This window comes from Mustela erminea, chromosome 5, assembly GCF_009829155.1.
Source record: "Mustela erminea isolate mMusErm1 chromosome 5, mMusErm1.Pri, whole genome shotgun sequence".
Taxonomy (NCBI): domain Eukaryota; kingdom Metazoa; phylum Chordata; class Mammalia; order Carnivora; family Mustelidae; genus Mustela; species Mustela erminea.
In genome coordinates, this window is record NC_045618.1 from 83065614 (window position 1) to 83086667 (window position 21054).

The 21054-nt window shown below is 39.1% G+C and overlaps 1 protein-coding gene across 5 annotated transcripts in view; it reads left to right on the plus strand.

Moving 5' to 3' along the window:
* The window catches only part of AKAP6 (A-kinase anchoring protein 6), a 521710-nt gene that overhangs the window by 161870 nt on the left and 338786 nt on the right, over positions 1–21054 (plus strand). For 4 of the 5 annotated variants that reach the window (XM_032344004.1, XM_032344008.1, XM_032344005.1 and 1 more), the window contains one exon: positions 4942–5299. In XM_032344004.1, the coding sequence (XP_032199895.1) occupies positions 4976–5299 (324 nt within the window). In that variant the 5' untranslated portion in view covers positions 4942–4975. Of the gene's footprint in view, positions 1–371; positions 560–4941; positions 5300–21054 lie in introns of those variants that run through there. The other variant, XM_032344006.1, reaches the window with a different exon arrangement.

The window sequence follows — 21054 nt, forward strand, 5'->3', positions numbered from 1 at the left end:
TTGGAAAGAACAGTTTCTCCCTAAGAAAGGAGAGGGAACTTGAATCTATTTCCTTCAGATTGGCTTTGTCAGCTGGTTATGTTAATGTAGTGCTATTCATTTATTTATAAATTTATTAATTTATTCTGCTTTAGGATTGCTCAGATTTTAAGATACACAGTTTTGGTTCTTCTGAACTGAGACTGGATGTGCTCCGTTCACTCAGACACTCTTTTCCATAGTGATCCTTGTTTTGGCAACTGTCTCCCTTTTCTCTGCTCACTTATCATGGCTTGTTTGCAAAAGACCTAACTATAACTGCACAGGCCTGGAGCTTATGCATTAGCTTCCAAATAGGGACAGCGGAGTAGCCTTCTCTTTGTAAGAGATTTAGGCTAGGGAGGGCAGATGAAGCGGGTGCCCTACAGACTCACCGGTGTCCTGCTGGCCAGGGGCAGCCCTGACCCCAGGCTTTATCTTATTTGGGCCACAGGAAGAGAACCTGAGGGTGGGGGTGGGGGGGAGAAGGAGGAGCCAGATGCTTAATCCTGAAGGACCTTTAGGGACAAAAGTATTTACAGTGAGTACATGCGACAGATTTCCAGCTTTTCTGTTCTTTTATTTAAGAGGGAAAAATTGACAAGAGAAGGGAGAAGGAGGTGGGCAGCTTTGATGACTGGGTAGCTGCATTTTTCTGTCTCCTAGCTTGGTTGAAGAACACTGTCTGATTTAAATGTGACTTAATCAAATGCATTCTGCTAACATCAGGTTTCAACTAAAAACTTGTGGACTGTCAGGAAGATAGCAGAACCAATCCTTGTTAGTAAGCAATCCATGGTACATTTCTTCTGTTTCTGTAGGGTGATAGAATATGGTGGGAAAAGCCCTCCCACAAATTAAAAAAAAAAAACTTTAAAATCTTTACTGCTTGTAGGTTTTGTACTTTAAATGTTGAACCTTCTTTGGATTTGTGGAAAGGAAAGGATTTGATTTATGTTATTTTTAACAGCCACTGGGATAAACGTGGTATTATCTCTAATGCTGGAGAGGTGGACACAGCTGAGCATTTGATGGGGGAGGGGAAGAGGGAGGTCACTGGGTTCCAAAAAGCTGGTTGATCACCCCTGTCACGCACTTTTGGACCTGAGTAAGTGGGTCATTGCTTTCATTTGCATCATCAGAAGTTGTCTGCTGGCTTTAAAAGAAAATTTCGCGGTGACTGGAAAGGAATCTTTTTGCAAGATACCTTCCTTATAAAGGAAGAATACAAAACTTAACGGCATCTAAAAGAACATAAATAGTCTTGTGCTGCATTTCCTGCTATTTGCATTCAAATGGAGTAATTAATTTGATGGAAAAGCAAGCTTGAGTAGTCCTGAGGGAGCAGAAAAATATACACAAAGATTGTTACTATAGATCTCTAAAAGGTGAAGCAGTTTTCCTTTAAATTAATAATTTATCTTTGACATCAGATGTGATTTGGTGAAAATCAGAAATAGATATGTTATCGATGGGTAGTACATTAGATGTGTGCTACTAGAATTGAAAATTAAATGCTTATAGTAATTACTTTCCATGAAAATGGTTAATTAATCAATTTTATGCCACCTTCCAGGCTGGCTATGCTCTTATGACACATGTGGTATTCCTTCCCCAGCAGCAAAGTTGTACAAGAGGGAAAATAGGCAGAAATTGAAATAAAATTTGAGTATGGAACTGATTTGCTTTACTTCTCTGAGGTATAGAAATACTCTTGTTTACAGTCTGGTCAGTTAAATATGGAAACATCACATCCATGTTGAAGTTTTATAGATGCAGGAAAACTTTGCTTTGCAGCTTGATTGTAAGTTTTCCTTACCCTTTACTCATGTGTGATGAACACCAACTACATTTTAATGTTTTTATTTAACTCTGTGTGTCCTCTGCATATATAACCACACCTCTGTCATCGGTCTTTAATTTCAAGCTCTACGGGGAGAGGATCTCATGTATGTGTTTCTCTGGGAGGAATTAGCAACACATAATGTGTAAATAATAATTTACAAAAGGAATTTGCATTGTACTACTTTATTTTGTTCCATGAAGTAGGACAAATTATCGATGCTGTTCATGTGCTTTGATAATATGGAGGGCTAGTACTTAATGTCTACACAGTTATCAGTATAGGCAGGATGCTTCCGATGGCTTTGAAATCTCCAGATAAATAACCCTAGGTAATCCCAGATTCTTACGGTCAGGTCCAATTTTGTCATTTTACCTATGAGGAATCTGAGACTCAGAAATGTGGAGCATCTTGCCCCACATGGAACTGCACTGTGTCGGGCACAGACTGATGGTATATACGGAAATGCTGTGGGTTGGGACATAAGTTGCTTTGAGCCCATTTTTAGTATGTTCTTTAGTTTATGGTAAGATGTGTATTCCAGAGAAGGCCCTGTGTTGATCTAGGAGTTTCAGAGAAAACACAATGACCAGGTGTCATTTTTTCAGTTGTGTAGGGCTCTTGGGAGGTATCTGGGGTTGGGTGTCTGAGAAGGTGTGTGCGTGTGGCTGAAACAGTTCACTGTACCTTACCCTGGCTTTTGGTTTTCTAATTTGGGTGAGTCTGGTTTCTTAGAAGAGGTAAGTGTGGTGACACTGGTACTGTGACACCAGCATCATCTTCATTTATCACCAGTTCTGTGACCTTCCACTGGAAGCCTTTATTAACCTTTGTGTATCAGATTCCTTTTCTGGGATTGTGATTCTGAACAGATTCCCCAGAGAGTGGTGGATTGATTAAAAATTTAAAAGTGCTTTGGGAAATCAGAACCAGAGCCTGTCTGAGGCTAGGATATGAATAAATAGTATGGTAGCTCACTCTTCCTGGAGTTTTGATAACTCTTAACTGGTTTTTAAAAATAGCCAGGTCTAATGTTATTTTAAAAAACTGTATGCAAGGGTGGTTACAAATGTGGGATATGGATTTGTCCCTCTTGCAATCAGGTAGAGAAAGCTGTTGAGTTGAAGCCTAAAACCATTCTCTGAGGCAGGTACCAAAGTGATAAACCTACTTTATGACATTGTATTTTAGTTTCTCAAATAACCTTGCTTTCAAAAATTCATCCACAAAGCTGCTTATCATTTATTTTAAAAATTAAATGTACAAGAAATTGGGAGGGGGCGGTATGCTCCAGCACTGAAAGGCTTCTGAAATAATATGTTGTAGGAATAACGTATTTTTAAGGTTTTTGTCAATTTAGTAAGTCTTTTTATTCTCTGTGCCCATTTCTGTATGGAAAGTTACATGTTCCTGGTAAAAATGAGAACTTCCCCCCACCTCTATTTTTGTAGGTAAAATAATTTTGCTGTTGTTACTAAGTTAATATTAAGAATATAAAGAAATATAGACTACTTTGTGATAATCACATTTAATTTCATATTTTGTTTGGTCACCTTTCATCTTTGGGGAAGGGTGCTAGAATGTGTAGAACCAGAAAAAAGTCTAATAAAAGAAAAACCCATTACCTTGAATAGAAGAACCTACTCCTAAAACTAAAAATAATGTTTCTCTAAAGTGTTTAATGTACAAGATCCTGAAAGTTGTTATTTTTATATTAAACTGGTTCTAGAAGAAAGATAAATTATATAGCTTAGATGATTACATTAAGAAACTAGTTTCCTCTTAAGCTTATCAACTTTACTATTACTTACACTTATGTTGTTTTAAATATATTTAATTAACATTTTATTTATTTATTTGATTCTGTTTATTTGAGAGAGAGAGAGAGAGAGAGCACAAGTGGGGGAAGGAGCAAAAGGATAGGGAGAAGCAGACTCCCCACTGAGCAGGGAGCCCACCTGGGGCTACCTCCTGGATCCCAGGACTATGGGATCATGACCTGAGCTCTGAGCCAAAGGCTGCTGCTTAACCAGCTGAACCACTCAGGTGCCCCTTAATTAACATTTTAATGTTATGTGTTTCAGAGCAATTTATTACTCTTGAAATCCCAGAACCTCCCCCTCGCAAAATTTCTACATGACCAAATATTAAGTAATTTAAGTTAATAGTTAATTAGATATACTGTATATACTAACCCACATGATTTATACTTTTTGGTAAAGTTTAGGTTTGGAATACTACATGATATCTATTTATATAACTTGTCATAGAAAGGAGCAACCTCTCCTGAATTCGGCTCAGTGTTTTGTTAATTAGAACATGTTCCCTCTCTGCTTATCCTATGTATTGAGTGTATGGGTTATAATAGCTGAAATGATGTTTAGATGCTGATAGTAGAAAAGCCCTAAGTAATAGTGGCTAAAACCAGATACCTTTTTTCTCTCAATAAAAGAAATTCAGGGCAGCAGACTAGGACTGATACAGTAGTTCCTTGTTATCATGTGGGATCCATGTTCCCACCACCTTGTTCTACCATCTTCCACCAACATACCGCAAAGCATCTCCTGGTCCATGGTAGTAACTGGAACCCTAGCCATCAAGCACACATTGCAGTCTAGAAGAAGGGGGAAACACAGAAGGGCAGAAAGAAGGCTCCTCCTTAAGTCAGCTCCCTTTATGCAGCTCTACAAGCTTTCTGTACAAAAGCTCCACTTATCTCCCCTTGGTCAGAACTTAGTCACATGGCCATACCTAGCTGCCATGGAGATAGGATATGCAGTTTTAAATTCTTAGCAGAAATATGTACGCTGAAAATCAGGATTTATTAGTAAGGAATGAGAAGAGAATGGATGGTGGGGTAGGCAATACCATGTGGTTTTGTGTTCCTGTTGTACTCTGGGTCTTGGGGCTACTATGTAGAAACTCACAACACCTCCTTCTGTTTTTGCCTTGAGCTATGGTTTCTTAATTTAGAAATCGGGCTTAATTTAGAAATCCTGTTTCTTCTGCGAAGTATCATTTCTTTATTTGGCAATCTTGTCTGACTCTTTCCTGCTTTCTTCTTTCCTCTTGCCTTTCAGCTGTTTTGGAAAGAAGTAAGGTTTAGAATTCTCCATGTTAACCATGAGCGTGACACTTTCCCCGCTGAGGTCACAGGACCTGGATCCCATGGCTACTGATGCCTCACCCATGGCCATCAACTTGACGCCCACTGTGGAGCAGGGTGAGGGAGGAGAGGCAATGAAGGACATGGATTCCGACCAGCAGTATGAAAAGCCACCCCCACTGCATACAGGGGCTGACTGGAAGATTGTTCTCCACTTACCTGAGATCGAGACCTGGCTCCGGATGACCTCAGAGAGGGTCCGGGACCTCACCTATTCAGTCCAGCAGGATTCAGACAGCAAGCATGTGGATGTGCATCTAGTTCAACTAAAGGTAAGGACGGTTTCTCGACTTAGGTCCATTCTAGACAGAAGTCTGAAAAAAGTTGTAGCACCTAGAGCCTGCGCTCTGTAACTTGCAATGAGGAAACGTCCAGGAATAAAAACAGAATAGCCGGTTTGATACACAGGGGCAGAATTCATTCTTTCCTGGTTTTACTTCATGGGTTGATTATCTAGAATCAAACTGACCTTAAAGGGATAATGCAGAGGTGCGGGGGAAGGGGAGGGCATTTTGGTGCAGTGTCATAGAAATCAGTTGTGGAAATAAAAGTATAATAAAAAGGTTTAATAAAAAGACTCACAGGTAAAAGATCGTACTGAGCTGCGATTGTGAGTATGGTTTATGATTATTATCTTCTCTTGCAGTTGATGCCACCTTTGTGGCAAAGAGTGGATTCTGGGATGATGGGGAAGGGCGGTGTTCTCCTTTTAGAATGAGTCCTTTCATCCAGGTACAATGCATCCTGCAGAACAAAGGTGCTTTTATAACAACTCATTCAGAGTTCAGATGTAAAAAAAATATCTGTGGCTTCTAGAGCCCTTGAAAAGCCTGACTTTTGTTGATACTGAAATGGAGGTGCTGGTAAGGAGTGCTATGAATAGAGATGTTGGCCTAGGGACCCCACAGTACAGTGAATCTTGTTCTGTCATAGCCACTCCTCTCTTCCAGGTCCCTGAGGCAAACACACACTAGGTTAATGACCAGCAAAGCAAGGCAGATTTATAGCCAGTCTGGGCATTGGCCCCAAACCCTAATGGAAATTTCTAGTGAGTTGATGAGATCCTAAGGAGAATTCTTTTACCTAAGCTCATTCATCCTCAATGATCTGAAACCAAAGACCAAGCAGATTCTTAATCTTAACACTTAAATGGTTTATAGTCTACAGCCATCAGTGTGAGAATAGAGGATGGGCAGTTAAGGTGAGAGAACATGTTCCCTAAAGCCTCGAGCATGCTGACTCAGCCTTCTCAGGCTGGTTCAACAGGTCCTGAGCCCAGCTGCGGCATTGGAGAGAGTGTCCAAGAGAGGGAAGGAGGGCACTGGGAGAGAGAGAGAGAGAGAGAGAACAAAGAAAGCCAGAATGGCAAGGTGGCTGGGCTTCTCCCAGGTGGAGCAGGCCTGTGTGGTCTTCCCACAGGATCTTGGGAAGGAGAAAAGTACAAAAAAGGTAGCAAAGAGATGGCTGGGAACCAGCTTCAAAAAGCAGGCTAGGCTGTTTCCTCTCTGTGGCAATGGAAATGATGTGTCTCAGTCGTTGAAATAGGGTTCTTTTAATCAAGAGAGCAGCTCTCCCACTCCTCGAGGCTGGAGTGAAATGGAAGTTGGGGGCTTCACCTCGCCGCTCCTCTCCTGTTCCCCCTAATGCTGCACTTACATGGAAATAAGTAAGTAAATACAGAGTTTGGGCTTGTAAGGAAAGTTGACTATTGTGCCCCCAAATCTTAGATTTACAAAGAAAGGATGGTAAAAGATTAAAGGAGAATGGGCGGTGGGGATGGAAGTACCTTGAGAAGACTCCACTGAAAATGCTGCTAAAGGCTCCTATAAAAACATGACCGTGTCTGTTAATTTAATTACATCAGTTATATATGAAAATTTAAATTTAAATTTCAAACAAGCATGTAAAGTTTTTATATAATCAACAGTGTTATGGTTAGTGTTTGAAAAATCACCTCTAGGGTGATTTGCTTGTCTTATTCTCCTTGGAACTGTCTGTCATCCTCTCACCTTAGTCCAAAGGCATCTCGTACCTGCCTCCATCCTGCCCTGTTCTACAGTGTGGCCTGTCTCCCTGCTAAAAGAGGAGCCCCAAAAGGGCAGGAATTTAATGTAGTAATCACGTAATTGTTAATCAATGACTGTTAAAGGGATGAATCAAAATTGTTTCATGTGAATTTAATTTTAGGGATCCTCTCATTACTTTTTTTTTTTTTTTTTTTTTTTGCAAATTATTTCATCAAGTGACTTAACCAGCATTTGCCATTATGTTCTCAAGTATTCTGTAATAATTGATCCCTTCCACATTGAGTCCAAAGTCAGTGAACTCTGGTCCATGAACTGAGGTTTAATCTACACAAGGATTTAGTTTTGGTCTCCTAATTTGCTTGGTTTAATCTTCTTTTTTTGTGTTTGTGTAATATTTCTTTATTCAGTCAAGTACAATGATGCATTTAAAAAAGTTTTGAATACACGTCAATTTCTTAGATTTCCACATTAATCTGCAGAATAAAGGGGGAACTTGGGCATAATGTTTTATATGTGAAAACACAACAAAACAACCATGTAGAAGCTGCTCTCAATTAAGGGGTGTAGCAAATCAAAGGGACAGGCCCAGCCTAGGCAAGGCCAGCCGTCTGCTATGGGGTGTCCTACCTTGGCTCCTACTGCTTTGGTGCATAACTCAGTTTATTAATTTACTGTAAAAAATAACCATCATAGGGATGGAAATGCCATGGCTTTAAGGACCATACAGGCCCAGATAATTTCTAAGTTTATATATCTACCCAGTGTTCTCCCAGGAACCCCAACTGCCTAACTGACATCTCTAATTGTGTCTTTAAATGAGCATCTCAAACCAGAGATGCCTATTGAAAAGCTCTTAATCCCTTCTGCCCCCATATCTTTCTAATTTCATGGAAGGCAGGGCACTTTGCCAGGCCCACATATGACTCCCCATCCCACACGTACGTCTATCCAGAAGTCCTGTGGATCCATCTCCAAAATATGACCTAAAGACATTCACTTCTCCCCAGCACTACTGCTGTCACCCTAGACAGGCCACGTGACTGCTTGGCTGGATTAAATTTAGAGCTTCCTCTACCACCTGCACTTTATTCTCCACACAGGAGCCAATGGGGTTTTTTAAACATTTAAATCAGGTCATATTACTCCCTTGCTTCCTATTGGCCATAATAAAACCCAGATCTCTTCCTGTGGCTCTGCACCTGTTTGGTTCTCTGGCCATATCTCCTATTGTTTTCTTCTTGTTCATAATCCAGGCACATTGGAAGTTTCAAAGGATTGTTAGGCTAGTTCTTGCCTCAGTGCTTTTCTTGTTCCTTCTGCCTAGAAACTTTCTTCCTCTGTCTTTGCCAGGCAGAGTCTGGATCCTCATCAAGCAATTAGGCAGAGTAGCAGCCAAGTTCTAACATCTGGAGGTGCAGGCCTAGGAGAGAGTTGGGCAGGGGTTGGGAGTGAGTTGAGGCCTGTGCTGTTTGGTGAAGGGCAAGTGCGCACACACACACACACTCTCTCTCTCTCTCTCACACACACACACACACACACACACACACACACACACAAGTGGTGGGTAGCTACTCTCACCTAATTTGTCTTTATGCCTCACACTGCCTTTCACATTGCTTGCTCTAGGTGTTGTCCTCATCATCTTCTCTATCATCATATGGACATAGAACTTAAAAGATTAGTTGAAAATGCTTTTGGAAAATGCTCAGGATAGGCTCAGCCTCTGGTTTCATTTGTTTGCTTGTTTGTTTTGTTTTTAAGATTCACCATATGAGTGATATCATATATATGTCTTTCTTTGTCTGACTTATTTTGCTCAGCATAATGCCTTTTAGGTCCACAAATAGCAAGATTTCATTCTTTTTTATGGCTAAGTAATATTCCATTGTGTATATATACCACATGTTCTTTATTCATTCATCTATGGATGGATACTTGGATTGCTTCTCTATCTTGATTATTATATATAATGCTGCACTAACATAGGGATGTATATATCTTTTGAACCAGTGTTTTTGTTTTCTTTGGGTAAATACTCAAAGAATAGAAATGGCAATTCTTTCTTTTTTTCTTTTATTTTTTATTAAAAAAAATTTTTTTTTAAAAACATAAATGTATTATTAGCCCCAGGGGTAAAGGTCTGTGAATTGCCAGATTTACACACTTCAAGCACTCACCATAGCACATACCCTTCCCAATGTCCATAACCCTGCCACCCTCTTCTTACCCCCCTCCCCCCAGCCCCCTCAGTTTGTTTTGTGACATTAAGATTCTTTTATGGTTTGTCTTCCTCCTGAACCCTCTTTTTTCATTTATTCTTTTCCTAACCCCCCCAAGCCCCCTACGTTGCATCTCTACTTACTCATACCAGAGAGATCATATGATCATATATATATATATATATATATATATATATATATATATCTCACATCTTCTTTATCCATTCCTCTGTTGATGGACATCTAGGTTCTTTCCATAGATTGGCTATTGTAAACATTGCTGCTATAAACATTCAGGTGCATGTGCCCCTTCAGATCACTATGTTTGTATCTTTAGAGTATATACCCAGTATGCAATTGCTGGATCATAAGGTAGCTCTATTTTCAACTTTTTGAGGAACCTCCATGCTGTTTTCCAGAGTGGTTGCACCAGCTTGCATTCTCACCAATAGTGTAGGAGGGTGCCCCTTTCTCCACATCTCGCCAGCATCTGTCATTTCCTGACTTGTTAATTTTAGCCATTCTGACTGGTGTGAGGTGGTATCTCATTGTGATTTTGATTTGTATTTCCCTGATGCCGAGTGATGTGGATCACTTTTTCATGTGTCTGTTGGCCATCTGGATGTCTTCTTTGCAGAAATGTCTGTTCATGTCCTCTGCCCATTTCTTGATTGGATTATTTGTTCTTCGGGTGTTGAGTTTGCTAAGCTCTTTATAGATTTTGGATACTAGCCCTTTATCTGATACCATATGATGATAGAGAAGATTCAAATATCTTCTCCCATTCTGTCAGTTGTCTTTTGGTTTTGTTAACTGTTTCCTTTGCTGTGCAAAAGCTTTTGATCTTGATGAAGTCCCAATAGTTCATTTTTGCCCTTGCTTCCCTTGTCTTTGGCGATGTTCCTAGGAAGAAGTTGCTGCGTGTGTTCTCCTCAAGAATTTTGATGGATTCCTTTCTCACATTGAGGTTCCTCATCCATTTTGAGTCTATTTTAGTGTGTAGTGTAAGGAAATGGTCCAATTTCATTTTTCTGCATGTGGCTGTTCAATTTTCCCAGCACCATTTATTGAAGAGGCTGTCTTTTTTCCATTGGTCATTCTTTCTTGCTTTGTCGAAGATTAGTTGACCATAGAATTGAGGGTCTATTTCCGGACTCTCTATTCTGTTCCATTGATCTATGTGTCTGTTTTTGTGCCAGTACCATACTGTCTTGATAATGACAGCTTTGTAACAGAGCTTGAAGTAGAAATGGCATTTCTATTTTTAATTTTTAAAGGAACATTCATTCCTTTTTCTACAGTGGTTGTACCAGTTTTGTTCCCACCATCAGTGCATGACAGATTACTTTTATCCTTACCAACACTTGTTTTTTCTTATGTTTTTGATTTTAGCCATTCTGACAGGTGTAAGGTGACATCTCATTGTGATTTTGATTTGCATTTTCCTGATGATTAGTGGTGTTGAGCATCTTTTCATGTATCTGTTGGCTATCTGTATATCTCCTTTGGAAAAATGTCTTTTCAGGTCCTCTGCCCATTTTAAGTTGGTTTATTATTATCATTATGTTTGATGTTGTTTGATGTATGTGTTCTTTATGAATCTTGGATACTAACCCTTTATCTGATAGATCATTTGCAAATATCTTCTCCTCTTCAGTAGGTTTCCTTTTTGTTTTGTTGATGGTTTCCTTTGCTGTGCAAAAGCTTTTTATTTTGGTGTAGTTCAGATGCTTTAATTTTGCTTTTATTTCCCTTGTCTGAGGAGACATGTCCATAAGTATGTTGTTAAGGCTAATGTGCAGAGATATTGTTTTCTTTTAGAAGTTTCATCATTTCAGATCTCATATTTATGTCATTAATTCATTTTGAGTTTATTTTTGTAAGATGTAAGAAAGTGCTCCAGTTTTATTCTTTTACATGTAGCTGTCCAGTTTTCCCAACACCATTTATTAAAAAGGCTGTCTTTTCCCCATGTATAATCTTGTTTCCTTTATTGTAGATTAATTGACCATATAAGCATGGGTTTATTTCTGGGCTCTCTATTATGTTCTGTTGATCAATGTGTATGTTTTTGTGCCAGAGCCATAGCGTTTTGATTACTATAGCTTTGTGATATGTCCTGAAGTCTAGCATTGTGATACCACCAACCATGTTCTAATTTCTCAAGATTGCTTTGGCTATTTGGGATCATTTGTAGTTCCATAGAAATTTTAGGATTATTTGTTCTAATTCTATAAAAAAGACTATTGTTATTTGATGAGTATTGCATTGAATCTCTAGATTCCTTTAGGTAATAGTGACATTTTAACATTAATTATATTAAATGTCACTTTCTCAAAGAAGCTATTCCTGATCCCTCTTCTTGAAATACCCATCCTCTTTTCTGACAAGTATCTAATCCATTATTCAGCTTATTTATTTAGTTAGTTAGTTAGTAATTGTTCTTATCACTAGCTACGATTATCTTATTTACTTGTTTACTTGTTTGTGTTAGGCCAAGTGACCTCAAATGTCTAATTCTCCACTCTACCCTTGTTACCTAGGACAAGAGTGAGGTGCTTGATAGGGGCTCAGTTTGCACTTGTGGCTAAGTCCAAGTCTGTATGGTCAGTGTCTTCTCTCCTCATGGGTAGTCTTATATTGGAAGTCACATAAGGAAAGCTGCTTGTTGGGGATTGCATTAGGACAGAGGCATTGGATGAATTGGATGAATCAAGGCCCAAGTACATTTGGGGCTTTCTCATCAGGGAGAATTTGAGCAGCTCAGTAATCTGGAGATCTTGCCTTGGAGAATCTGCATGGGGGTGTCTAGGTGGCTTCTTTCTATAAGTGACTGTGCCTGGTCCTCCTCCTTCTACCTTCTTTTCTGTCTGACTCCTTCTTCAGTAATGATTTTGGTCAAAAATCATACACTTAGGTCTTTAAGACTCAAAGCCACTCTTTTTCTTTAAAGGTAATTTTGCTTATCTCATGGTCATTATGTTGATCTTAAAGTTTACTCATCAGAAACTACACTTACCAACCTTATTTCCAAGTTCTTAGGGGAAGTTTACTGTAACCCCCGTGATAAACTACAAAGCACTATCATAAAGTTCTCATGTTGGGGGTGGGGAAGTCATTGTTCTAGAGACTGATTAAAAACATTTAACTTTGACATTAAAATATAGAAACAATGCAATATATTATACTATATGGTTTTCCCATTTTTTTAAAGCTGAAAATGTAATCCACATATTTTACTTCTTAGTTTCCAGATATTCTTTACTAAGAACTATGAGAAGCCAGCTGAACCATATTTAGAAACTTCCCCTTTCCTCCTCCTCCTCTTTTGGATTCAGAGGCTGTGCTGTGTACGAAAACCAGACTGAAACCTTACAAGATTTTGACTTTAACTGAGACTTCTCATCCAGATGAATGTATTTGGATACTAAATAGGCAAATTTGGTACCTCTGCTTCCTGATTAACAGTCTTCTTAGAATATTATTCGTATTCCTGGAAACATGACAGGAAAGAGACAAGGCTTAGACTAGCTAGCATAGGCTAAATTATACAGCCACTTGACAAATAGAAGTTTTGACATGACTTAGCTGGAATCGGCTCCCCAAATAACCCACTTTAGATAAATTGTACTCTCAGCCACCTCTAGAAGAAGTTTCTGGCTGTTTCTTTCATTTGGGCCTGGTTCTCAAAGTTAGAGCATTAAACAGAGACTCTGTTTACAAGATGTTCTGACTGGACTGTCTTCAGACAGCCTGACCTCTGGAGTGGATCCAGGTACCCAGAGACTCACATGGGTTCTGGAGGTCTTGCTGGAAACAAGGTATGAGTCCTTTTTATAGCTGAGATGGGCATATCAGATGGGCCTGATGGACTGAAAGTGATGGGAGTCCTGGGATGATGGGGCTCTTGGAAGACAATATACTCTCATCATGAGGCAAAGAGTCTGTCCCAGTGCAGGGGGGAGTATGGGTGGGGAGAGTGGCAGTTTGTGGTAAAGTGTGTTTCTGGCCCTGGAGCCCCTATTCTGAGCAGCCAGCTAAGCAGCATGGGGACCCAGTGAGGGGAAGAGATTGTGGGTGTGACTTGGAGGAGCGGTCTCAGTTGACTCTTTGCCTTGAGTTCTTCCTCCCCTGTTATAGCAGGTGGAAAGGAAAGAATATTCTCTTTCTTCCACTGCTGGAGCGTAACTAGCAGAGCTCTGCTTGAGGTGGCAGACGTCTGCCAAAGTAGCAGCTGTAGAGTACAGGGTCTGCTGGCCAGGACAGTGTGCAACAGCCAGGGCCGATTCTCGGACACATCTAAAATATGCCCTAGGATTCTCGGAAAATCTTGATAAAGGGAACTCTGAATGAAATAGTTTGGAGCTTGGAAGGTTCTGGTCTTAATATGACCACAGGCTAAAGTCTAAAACATTTAATTTTACCATCTTTTGGGCAGTTTCTGATTCCTAACACATCTTAAAGTTAAGTAGGCACCATTTTAAGATTGAAGACCAAATATCTTTGTTTAGGGGAAAGAGTAGGTATTTTTTTCTTTTTGCCCTTTAGACCACTGTTTTCTAAGAACAACCCTGTTTTCTCAATTCATTAGAGTGTTGTGAAATCAATTTAAGGAATTAAAGAGCTAGAACAATGAAATAGAATTACTTGAAGTAAGGACAAATACTGTTTTATGCAACTTGGTTAGTTATGTACATATATTACATATATAAGTTGGGTCATGGGGTAAAATTTGTATCTTTCTCCAAGTCAAGACCAGGACAGTGTGATAGTTACTATTTTAGACCACTACCAGCTTTTTCAACATCTTTGATATATTTTAATTTTTGAACATGTCATGCAAATAAATGTAACCTGGTGCTAATCTTCCCAGCATCATTGTTTTTTGTACTTACATGGGAACAGAAGGCCTCAGATCCTTCTAGAGGTATGAGAAATTTTGGTGACTGTAAAGCACAAGAGAATAAATTCTGATTTTCTTGTGTTAGAAGTTTGAAATGAATAGATTTGAGGGTAGGGGCTCATTGTTTTTCTTTCTTTTTTTAATTAAGAAGAAGATCCAGCTTACATGTATTTCACTTCATCACCAGTAGGAATGTGAGGGTTTTGAAGTGGCATGTAAATGAAATCCTGGGCTCCCTTTGAGTAGGAGTGTTCATGGCTATTCTAAACGAAGAAGAAAACTTGTGTTTTTGTTTGTTTGTTTGTTTGTTTGTTTGGTTTTTGTTCTCCTCATTATTTGCTGCTAACTTGCCCCTTCAATATATCTCAAAGAGGGAAACATGTAATCTCTCTAAACTGAAATGCTACCAAGGTATTAATTGTTAGTATCCTAACATGGAAGCGGGTGGAACAAGAGAAGGACATCTTTAATAAGAAATGTGGGGGGCAGCTGGGTGGCTCAGTCAGTTAAGTGTCTACCTTTGGCTAGGGTTATGATCCTGGGGTCCTGGGATCAAGTCCCTCATCGGGCTCCCTGCTAGGCCAGGGGCCTGCTTCTCCCCTCCCGCTCCCCCTGCTTGTGCCAGCTCTTTCTCTGTCTCTGTCAGATAAATAAATGAAATCTTAAAAAGAAAAGAAATGTTAATAAGTCAATTGATTTCTAAGTATGACATGTATAGAGACAGTGGTGTTTATCTTTGGCTGCACAGTAGAATCTCCTTGGAAGCTTAAAGAAAAACCCCACTTCCCAGGCCATGTTCTAGACAACTACATTAGAATCTGGGTTTAGACCTAGCCATCAGTCATTTTAAACACTCCTCAGGTGATTCCATTGCATGCCAGAGCTGAGAACCCCTGGAAGCTGATTTTGAGCAAAGGGCTTTTGGATACATTTTGCTTGGTCAGTGCATTCTCCCATTCCTTCCAAAAAGACAGACAGAGATTTAAAGTAACTGATTTAGAAGCAAATATTACTATATGACTTTTTGAACTTTTTTAGTTTCTCAAGTGACCTCATAAAGTTAGTAAAATTAGTGAGAGGGAAAGGAATACATCCATACTATACCAGCCCATATGTTTAAAATGTATCAATGTTATTCTCTTAAATTTTTTACAAACGAAAGAAAACTGAATCCAGATAAAGTAAAAGTTTCTCTCTCACATAATTAATACAAATTTTTGAATTAGAAATTATTTTACAGTAAAGTCCAGGCACAAGGCTGCCCACCAGTAATTGTGTGGACCGTATATAAATATCAACTTTTGAAGTTGTGCAGTGCACCACCTGCACAACTTTCTGTGGTTGCCTTGTATAGGCACGGGAGATAGCTTGAGCAAAGTTTGCTTTGAATGTGAAAGACAGAGGGCTTCTTTCCCTGGAGCCAAGGAATGATGAATGATATATATTACTGGAGTTAGTGGAGACACATTTTGAAGGACATAAATACTTCGAATGCCTCAGAGGAGTCTGGGCTTGATTCAGTAGTCACAAAGACATCTACAAACAAAGAAATAACATGGTAAAAACCTGTGTCTTAGGATGAGTTTGTGGTATGTGCCTCGTGATCTGGGAAGCGGAGAGATGTGAGACAGCTATGAGACAGTTTGGTAAATAACAAATGGTGGCTGACTTGGGTGGTGGAATGTGGTAACAAGAAAAAGTCCATCAGACCAGGTAGCTGAGGCAAGCCCAGAGAGGCCAGGGGGAGTCAGAGGCAACTGGGATTCTGTGGCTGAATTTGCCCTCATCAGACTCAAATTGAACTGCTGTGTCTGTTGTCACTTTGTGTTAGGGCTGAGGGCTCTATTTCTTTCTATAAATGTGAATAGAATAAAAAGGAACAGAATAGATCTCTCCTGTGTTCGTTTGAGCCTTGTGGCTGTTATTAGTGGGCTTTTTGGTGTAGGTTTTTCCATTGTTCTGTGATAACTTAATGCACCAATTTTCTTCATTATTTGAATGAGGCAGTTTGCGAAATACATCATTAAATGGAAAAGGAATGTATGAAATGAAAGTGGAAAGTGATCTGCTCTTCTGAGGAAGAGAGAATGGATGTAACAATTACTGGAGAATTGGTTCACAAGGAGAGAACGGACCTTAGGCAAATTATGAAGAAAGTCTTCATTGCTTTCTTGCAGTTTCCCCTCTTCCAGAAACCTAGTTTCTATTAAAAGAGCTTATAAAATAATAAACCACAGTATTAGCAGTAGCTACAGCTTGTATTTTTGCTTCTGCAAAGGAATGTTATCACACGGGCCAAAGGCATCTGTCTCTCTATTGTGGGAGTCAGGTGGTAGTGACAAGGTGGGGAGAGATTTCTTCAAATAGTATCACAAAGAAGACTGTACCTCCTTTATGGAAGTTCTGTGCCCCCATCCTGGAAATAACTAGGAGTGAAATGTTGTTTGGAAAAATATGTTATGTGCAGTGTTTACTTCCCTTAGCTTTCAGCTGCCCTCCCAGATAAAGTCCAAATGCCTGGGCATGCCTTATAGTTCCTTCCGAGTCTGGACCTAGTTGGCCTATAGTGTCTTCTGATGTTTCCTTTCCTGCATCTCTAAAAAGCCAGGCCCTTTCAGAAATCCATGAATGGAACATGGTTTCTCTCTTCTTGGGAAATCCCCTAACTATTTACTCCAAAATTCTGTGTCTGGGAAAATAGTTACACATCCTTTGAATCTCAGCTAAAAGCTCACCCATCTGGTGAAACCATTTGGAAGGCCAGTCTGGTCAGTCCTTCTGTAGATTGTCCCCATATTTTCATATGGTGCCCACTGTAGCATGGTGGTGAACACAGTCTTCAGTTTGAGTTATTACCATTCTAGCTGTTATGAAGCTGTTTTCTCTACTTGTTCAAGCTTAATATACAGCTTTGGTTAGCACAAAATACATTCCCTTTGATTATTTTGTTGATCTAATGGAAACCAATTTACTTAGACCTGTGAATAATTAGCAGGTCTTACTGAGGGAGAGTTAGTTCCCACATCTATGATGGTAATCTGAGGGCATGCATATTTTCATTTTGTTTGACCTTTGACAGAACATCCCTGACACTTTGCCCTTTAGGAATATGACTTGGGGAGAAGAGCCTCACCTCAAAACACTCTTAGTGATCCCTAAAGTTGTGCATCAATGAACATTTAGAGGTAAATCATGTTGGTAATGAAAACTTGATATCATTAAAGAGTAGTTACTGCAAGGAGACATTTGAAGTTGAGATATTTTAGCTTCTTTGGTTTTTTTTGTGCTATATTTTGTAGACAAATACAGGATTTATGTAAGTGGGTTATTTTGTCACTGTTATAGCAAAAACTATTAAACAGCTGTGTAGACTTGATGATTTTCTGGGTTCTTCTTTAAATGTGTTACCTCAAGTAATTCTCCCTGGGGTATATATACCTATCTGTTGGATTCTAGTGTTCTACAATGAGTAATGAGCTACATAAACCAAAATGAATCTAAACTCTGTGTGATAAATACAGTAACTGACATTATTTTATGTGCATATGATTATGTGGTTTCCTTTAATTTTTCTCTTTTCAGCTTCTTGTGATTTATATATATCTCTTCTTAATTAATTATAAACCTGAGGTATCTATATTTTTTAAAGTAATTATTTCTTTTTAAACTTTTATAAGTTAAGTTGTAGATACAAAAAACGTATTATATTAGAAAAACCTGTGAATTTTCTTCTCAGAACTGGTGGACATCTGTTTTATTATTATTGTTTGTTTTAGGTCTTAAAATAATTGTACTTAGTTTTTCCTACAGATCTACAAGCAATTATAACTTTTGTCTGCCACTGGTCCATAAATAAGAATAAATATTTCATAACTGTTTAATGTGGTTATTATAAAATTCAGTACATATTTTAAAATGCAGTCCCATAAATGTGTTGCAGGTTCCCAGAACAAATTTACTAATGCTTAAAACACAAGGCTTTATAAAGTTGTACATTTATTTGATATAATGTTATGGTCTCCACTTTTATTTTAAAAAGTGAATGTAGTATTTTTTTTAATTTTTAAAATATTTTATTTATTTATTTGACAGAGAGAGAGAGATCACAAGCACGCAGAGAGGCAGGCAGAGAGGGGGAAGCAGGCTCCCGCTGAGTAGAGAGCCCGATTCAGGGCTCAATCCCAGGACACGACCTGAGTCGAAGGCAGAGGCTTTAACCCTCTGAGTCACCCTGGCACCTATGAATGTAGTACATTTTGTTTCTCATTAAATTTAAGTTATTTTGTTTCACTTGGTTGGTTATTGATACTTTTGTAAATTTATTGGTCAAAGATGGTAAAAAAAAAAAAAAAAAAATCAGGTGATTGTGTTTCCCTTAGATCATGACCCCAGCTGGACGTTGCAGCACGAATTCTAGACTCACAGCCATTCTCATCCATTTCAGATTGAAAATCAGTGATCCAAGGCCTAGCACACAATTCTTCTCTCCTCTGTAAAGCCTTTCTGGGGGCTCTCAGCCCGTGCTATTCAGCATCTATTCTCTTGATCCATAATTTAGCGCCAGTGTTTGCTTTCCTGCACTTTTATTTGCTTTTTCATATGTTGTTTTCTAATTTCTTCAAACAAGCCTAAAGTTTTTTAAAGGGGAAATCCTCCCATTTCCTTTGTGTAAAATTGTAGACATTTTTGTTCAGCCAGTTGATGGAATCCTCACATTATTGTTTTTAACTTTCCTTTCTGCCCTAAGTGACATTAACATGCCAGGGAGACCATAACCTCCCAAGGCTATTTCAGTGAAGCAATAAAATGTATTCATAAGCATTTTAAAATTAGTATAATTATTCACAGAAATTTTGGGATTAAGCCTTGGTCTAAACAAGTAGAAGTTTGCTGGAATTAACCCAATGGAGAATTTGATATTTTTCCTAATAAGAATGAAGTGATGAAGAACCTTAATTAAGTTCCTTCAAAGACAAGACAGTCTAGTTAATATAGCCCAAAGTTTGGGCTATATTAAATTCCTGGGTCCTATGCAAGTCTTTTATCAATGCAGTTCTAGCATATCTCCTGTACAACACATATTCGTGTTTGAGAGGAAGTGGAATTATGGATCTCTCTATCTGGGACTACTTGTCCAATCTTAATATAAAGCTTAATATTCATTCACATCCATTCTTTGTCCACGTGAGAGCTGGTATGGGAATGTGCTCAGTCACGACATTCACTTTAATAACTCCTGGAGTGGGAGTCTTGGTTTCAAAGGTTAAAACAGGTACACTGACGTAAATCAGTCAGATACCTATTCATACCCTGCTTTTCCTGTTGTAAAGGGAACAAAGGGGGAGGAACTAGAAATGAAATGCATGAGCATCTTGATTTATGATGCCTAGGACCAAGGGTCCTCTTGCAAGGGAGATAAAATGCCTATAAATCAGGTGAGGCTGAATGGCTTTTTTTTGTAGTTGGGTAACAACTGTGCCTCAGTGGCAGCTTCTCCTTGTTTTCAGCTGCCTGGAGTAGACCCTAAATCCGGTGTTCATGTTCTGTCACTAACCTTATGACGTGGCAGTTCTTGCCTTTTCTGGGTCTCAGTATCCTCATTTGTAAAAGGAAGGAACTACAGGGTTCCTTCCAGTCCTAACATTTTGCACACCCTAAGCAAGCTGGAAATTCTGTGAGTTTGTGGCTCTGCTCCCCTGTTTCCCTCTTTCAGCAATCTGGACGGGGACTCTTGTTTGCTCTTGAAGTTCCTCAGGTCCTTTACTGTGCTGGTAATAACACTAGCCAGCGACCTGGCATTTATGCTGTGCTTTCCTCAGAGTGGTTTGCATACATTATCTCAGTTCATCTTTACAATAGCACCTAGACCTCTGGTGAAGGACCTGAGGCACAGAGAAGTTAATTGACTTGTCTAAGGCATCACAGCCTGAAAGTGGTAAAGCTGGGAACAATCCTGAAGTCTGTTAACTGTTCTTAGATTAGCAATTTCTTTGAAAATATGATAAAAACTGTAAACTTTCTTCTCAAGACATTGCACACACATGGCCATCATATTCCGCATACTATTTCAAGACACCCTTTGAAACCCGTTCATGGGCACTCCAAGTTAACTCTTGTAGTATGTATCATACTGCACTTTCAGTTCACTTATTCTTGATTGCAGAATGGGAAGATTCAGAGGGAAAAGGAAAGATATGGAAAACACATAAATGATTCCACAGTCTTATATTTAGTAGAAAATAGCCACCTAGATTCTGGTTTGCATTAGTTTTTTCATATGCATGAACTTCAGGGGCTTTGGGGGAGCTCCCCAGTCCCAGAACGATGGTGGAATTATAGGAGAGATCTCACCTGGAAAAATTTACTTCCTAGCCTGCTTTGTAATGCCTGAATTTTCTCTTGCCCACCATGAAGGCTTTCTTTCCATAATTACAGACAAAGCATTAAATATAAGTGTCATTGGGAAAAGAATTGTATTGGTTTACATTTGCATCAAGAATACATACCAGAGGCTTTCTTAGAAAGTGTTTTTTGGTGGAGGAGAGGGCTCTGGGCTCTTAAAGACTAGATGGAAAGGAAGGGCTTCAGACAGAGACCTTGCTGGTGAACGGACAATCTTTACCTTGAGTCATATGGCTTCAGGATTTCTAATCTCATCCAAGCAGAAGCAGCTGGATTCCAAGCACGTGGGTGGTAATAACTGCCGAGACAGTTTTAGGTATTCTGAAACTGGGTTGTCTTCTAGAATTTAGAGGGCAAATTGGGATTTCCCCTTTTTTTTTTTGATGGTGGCTCATTTAGTTCAAGCTGCCTCCAAGATTTCAGAAGTACACTGGAAACAATGAACACATATTGCCTTGTTAGTATCAACCAGCTTA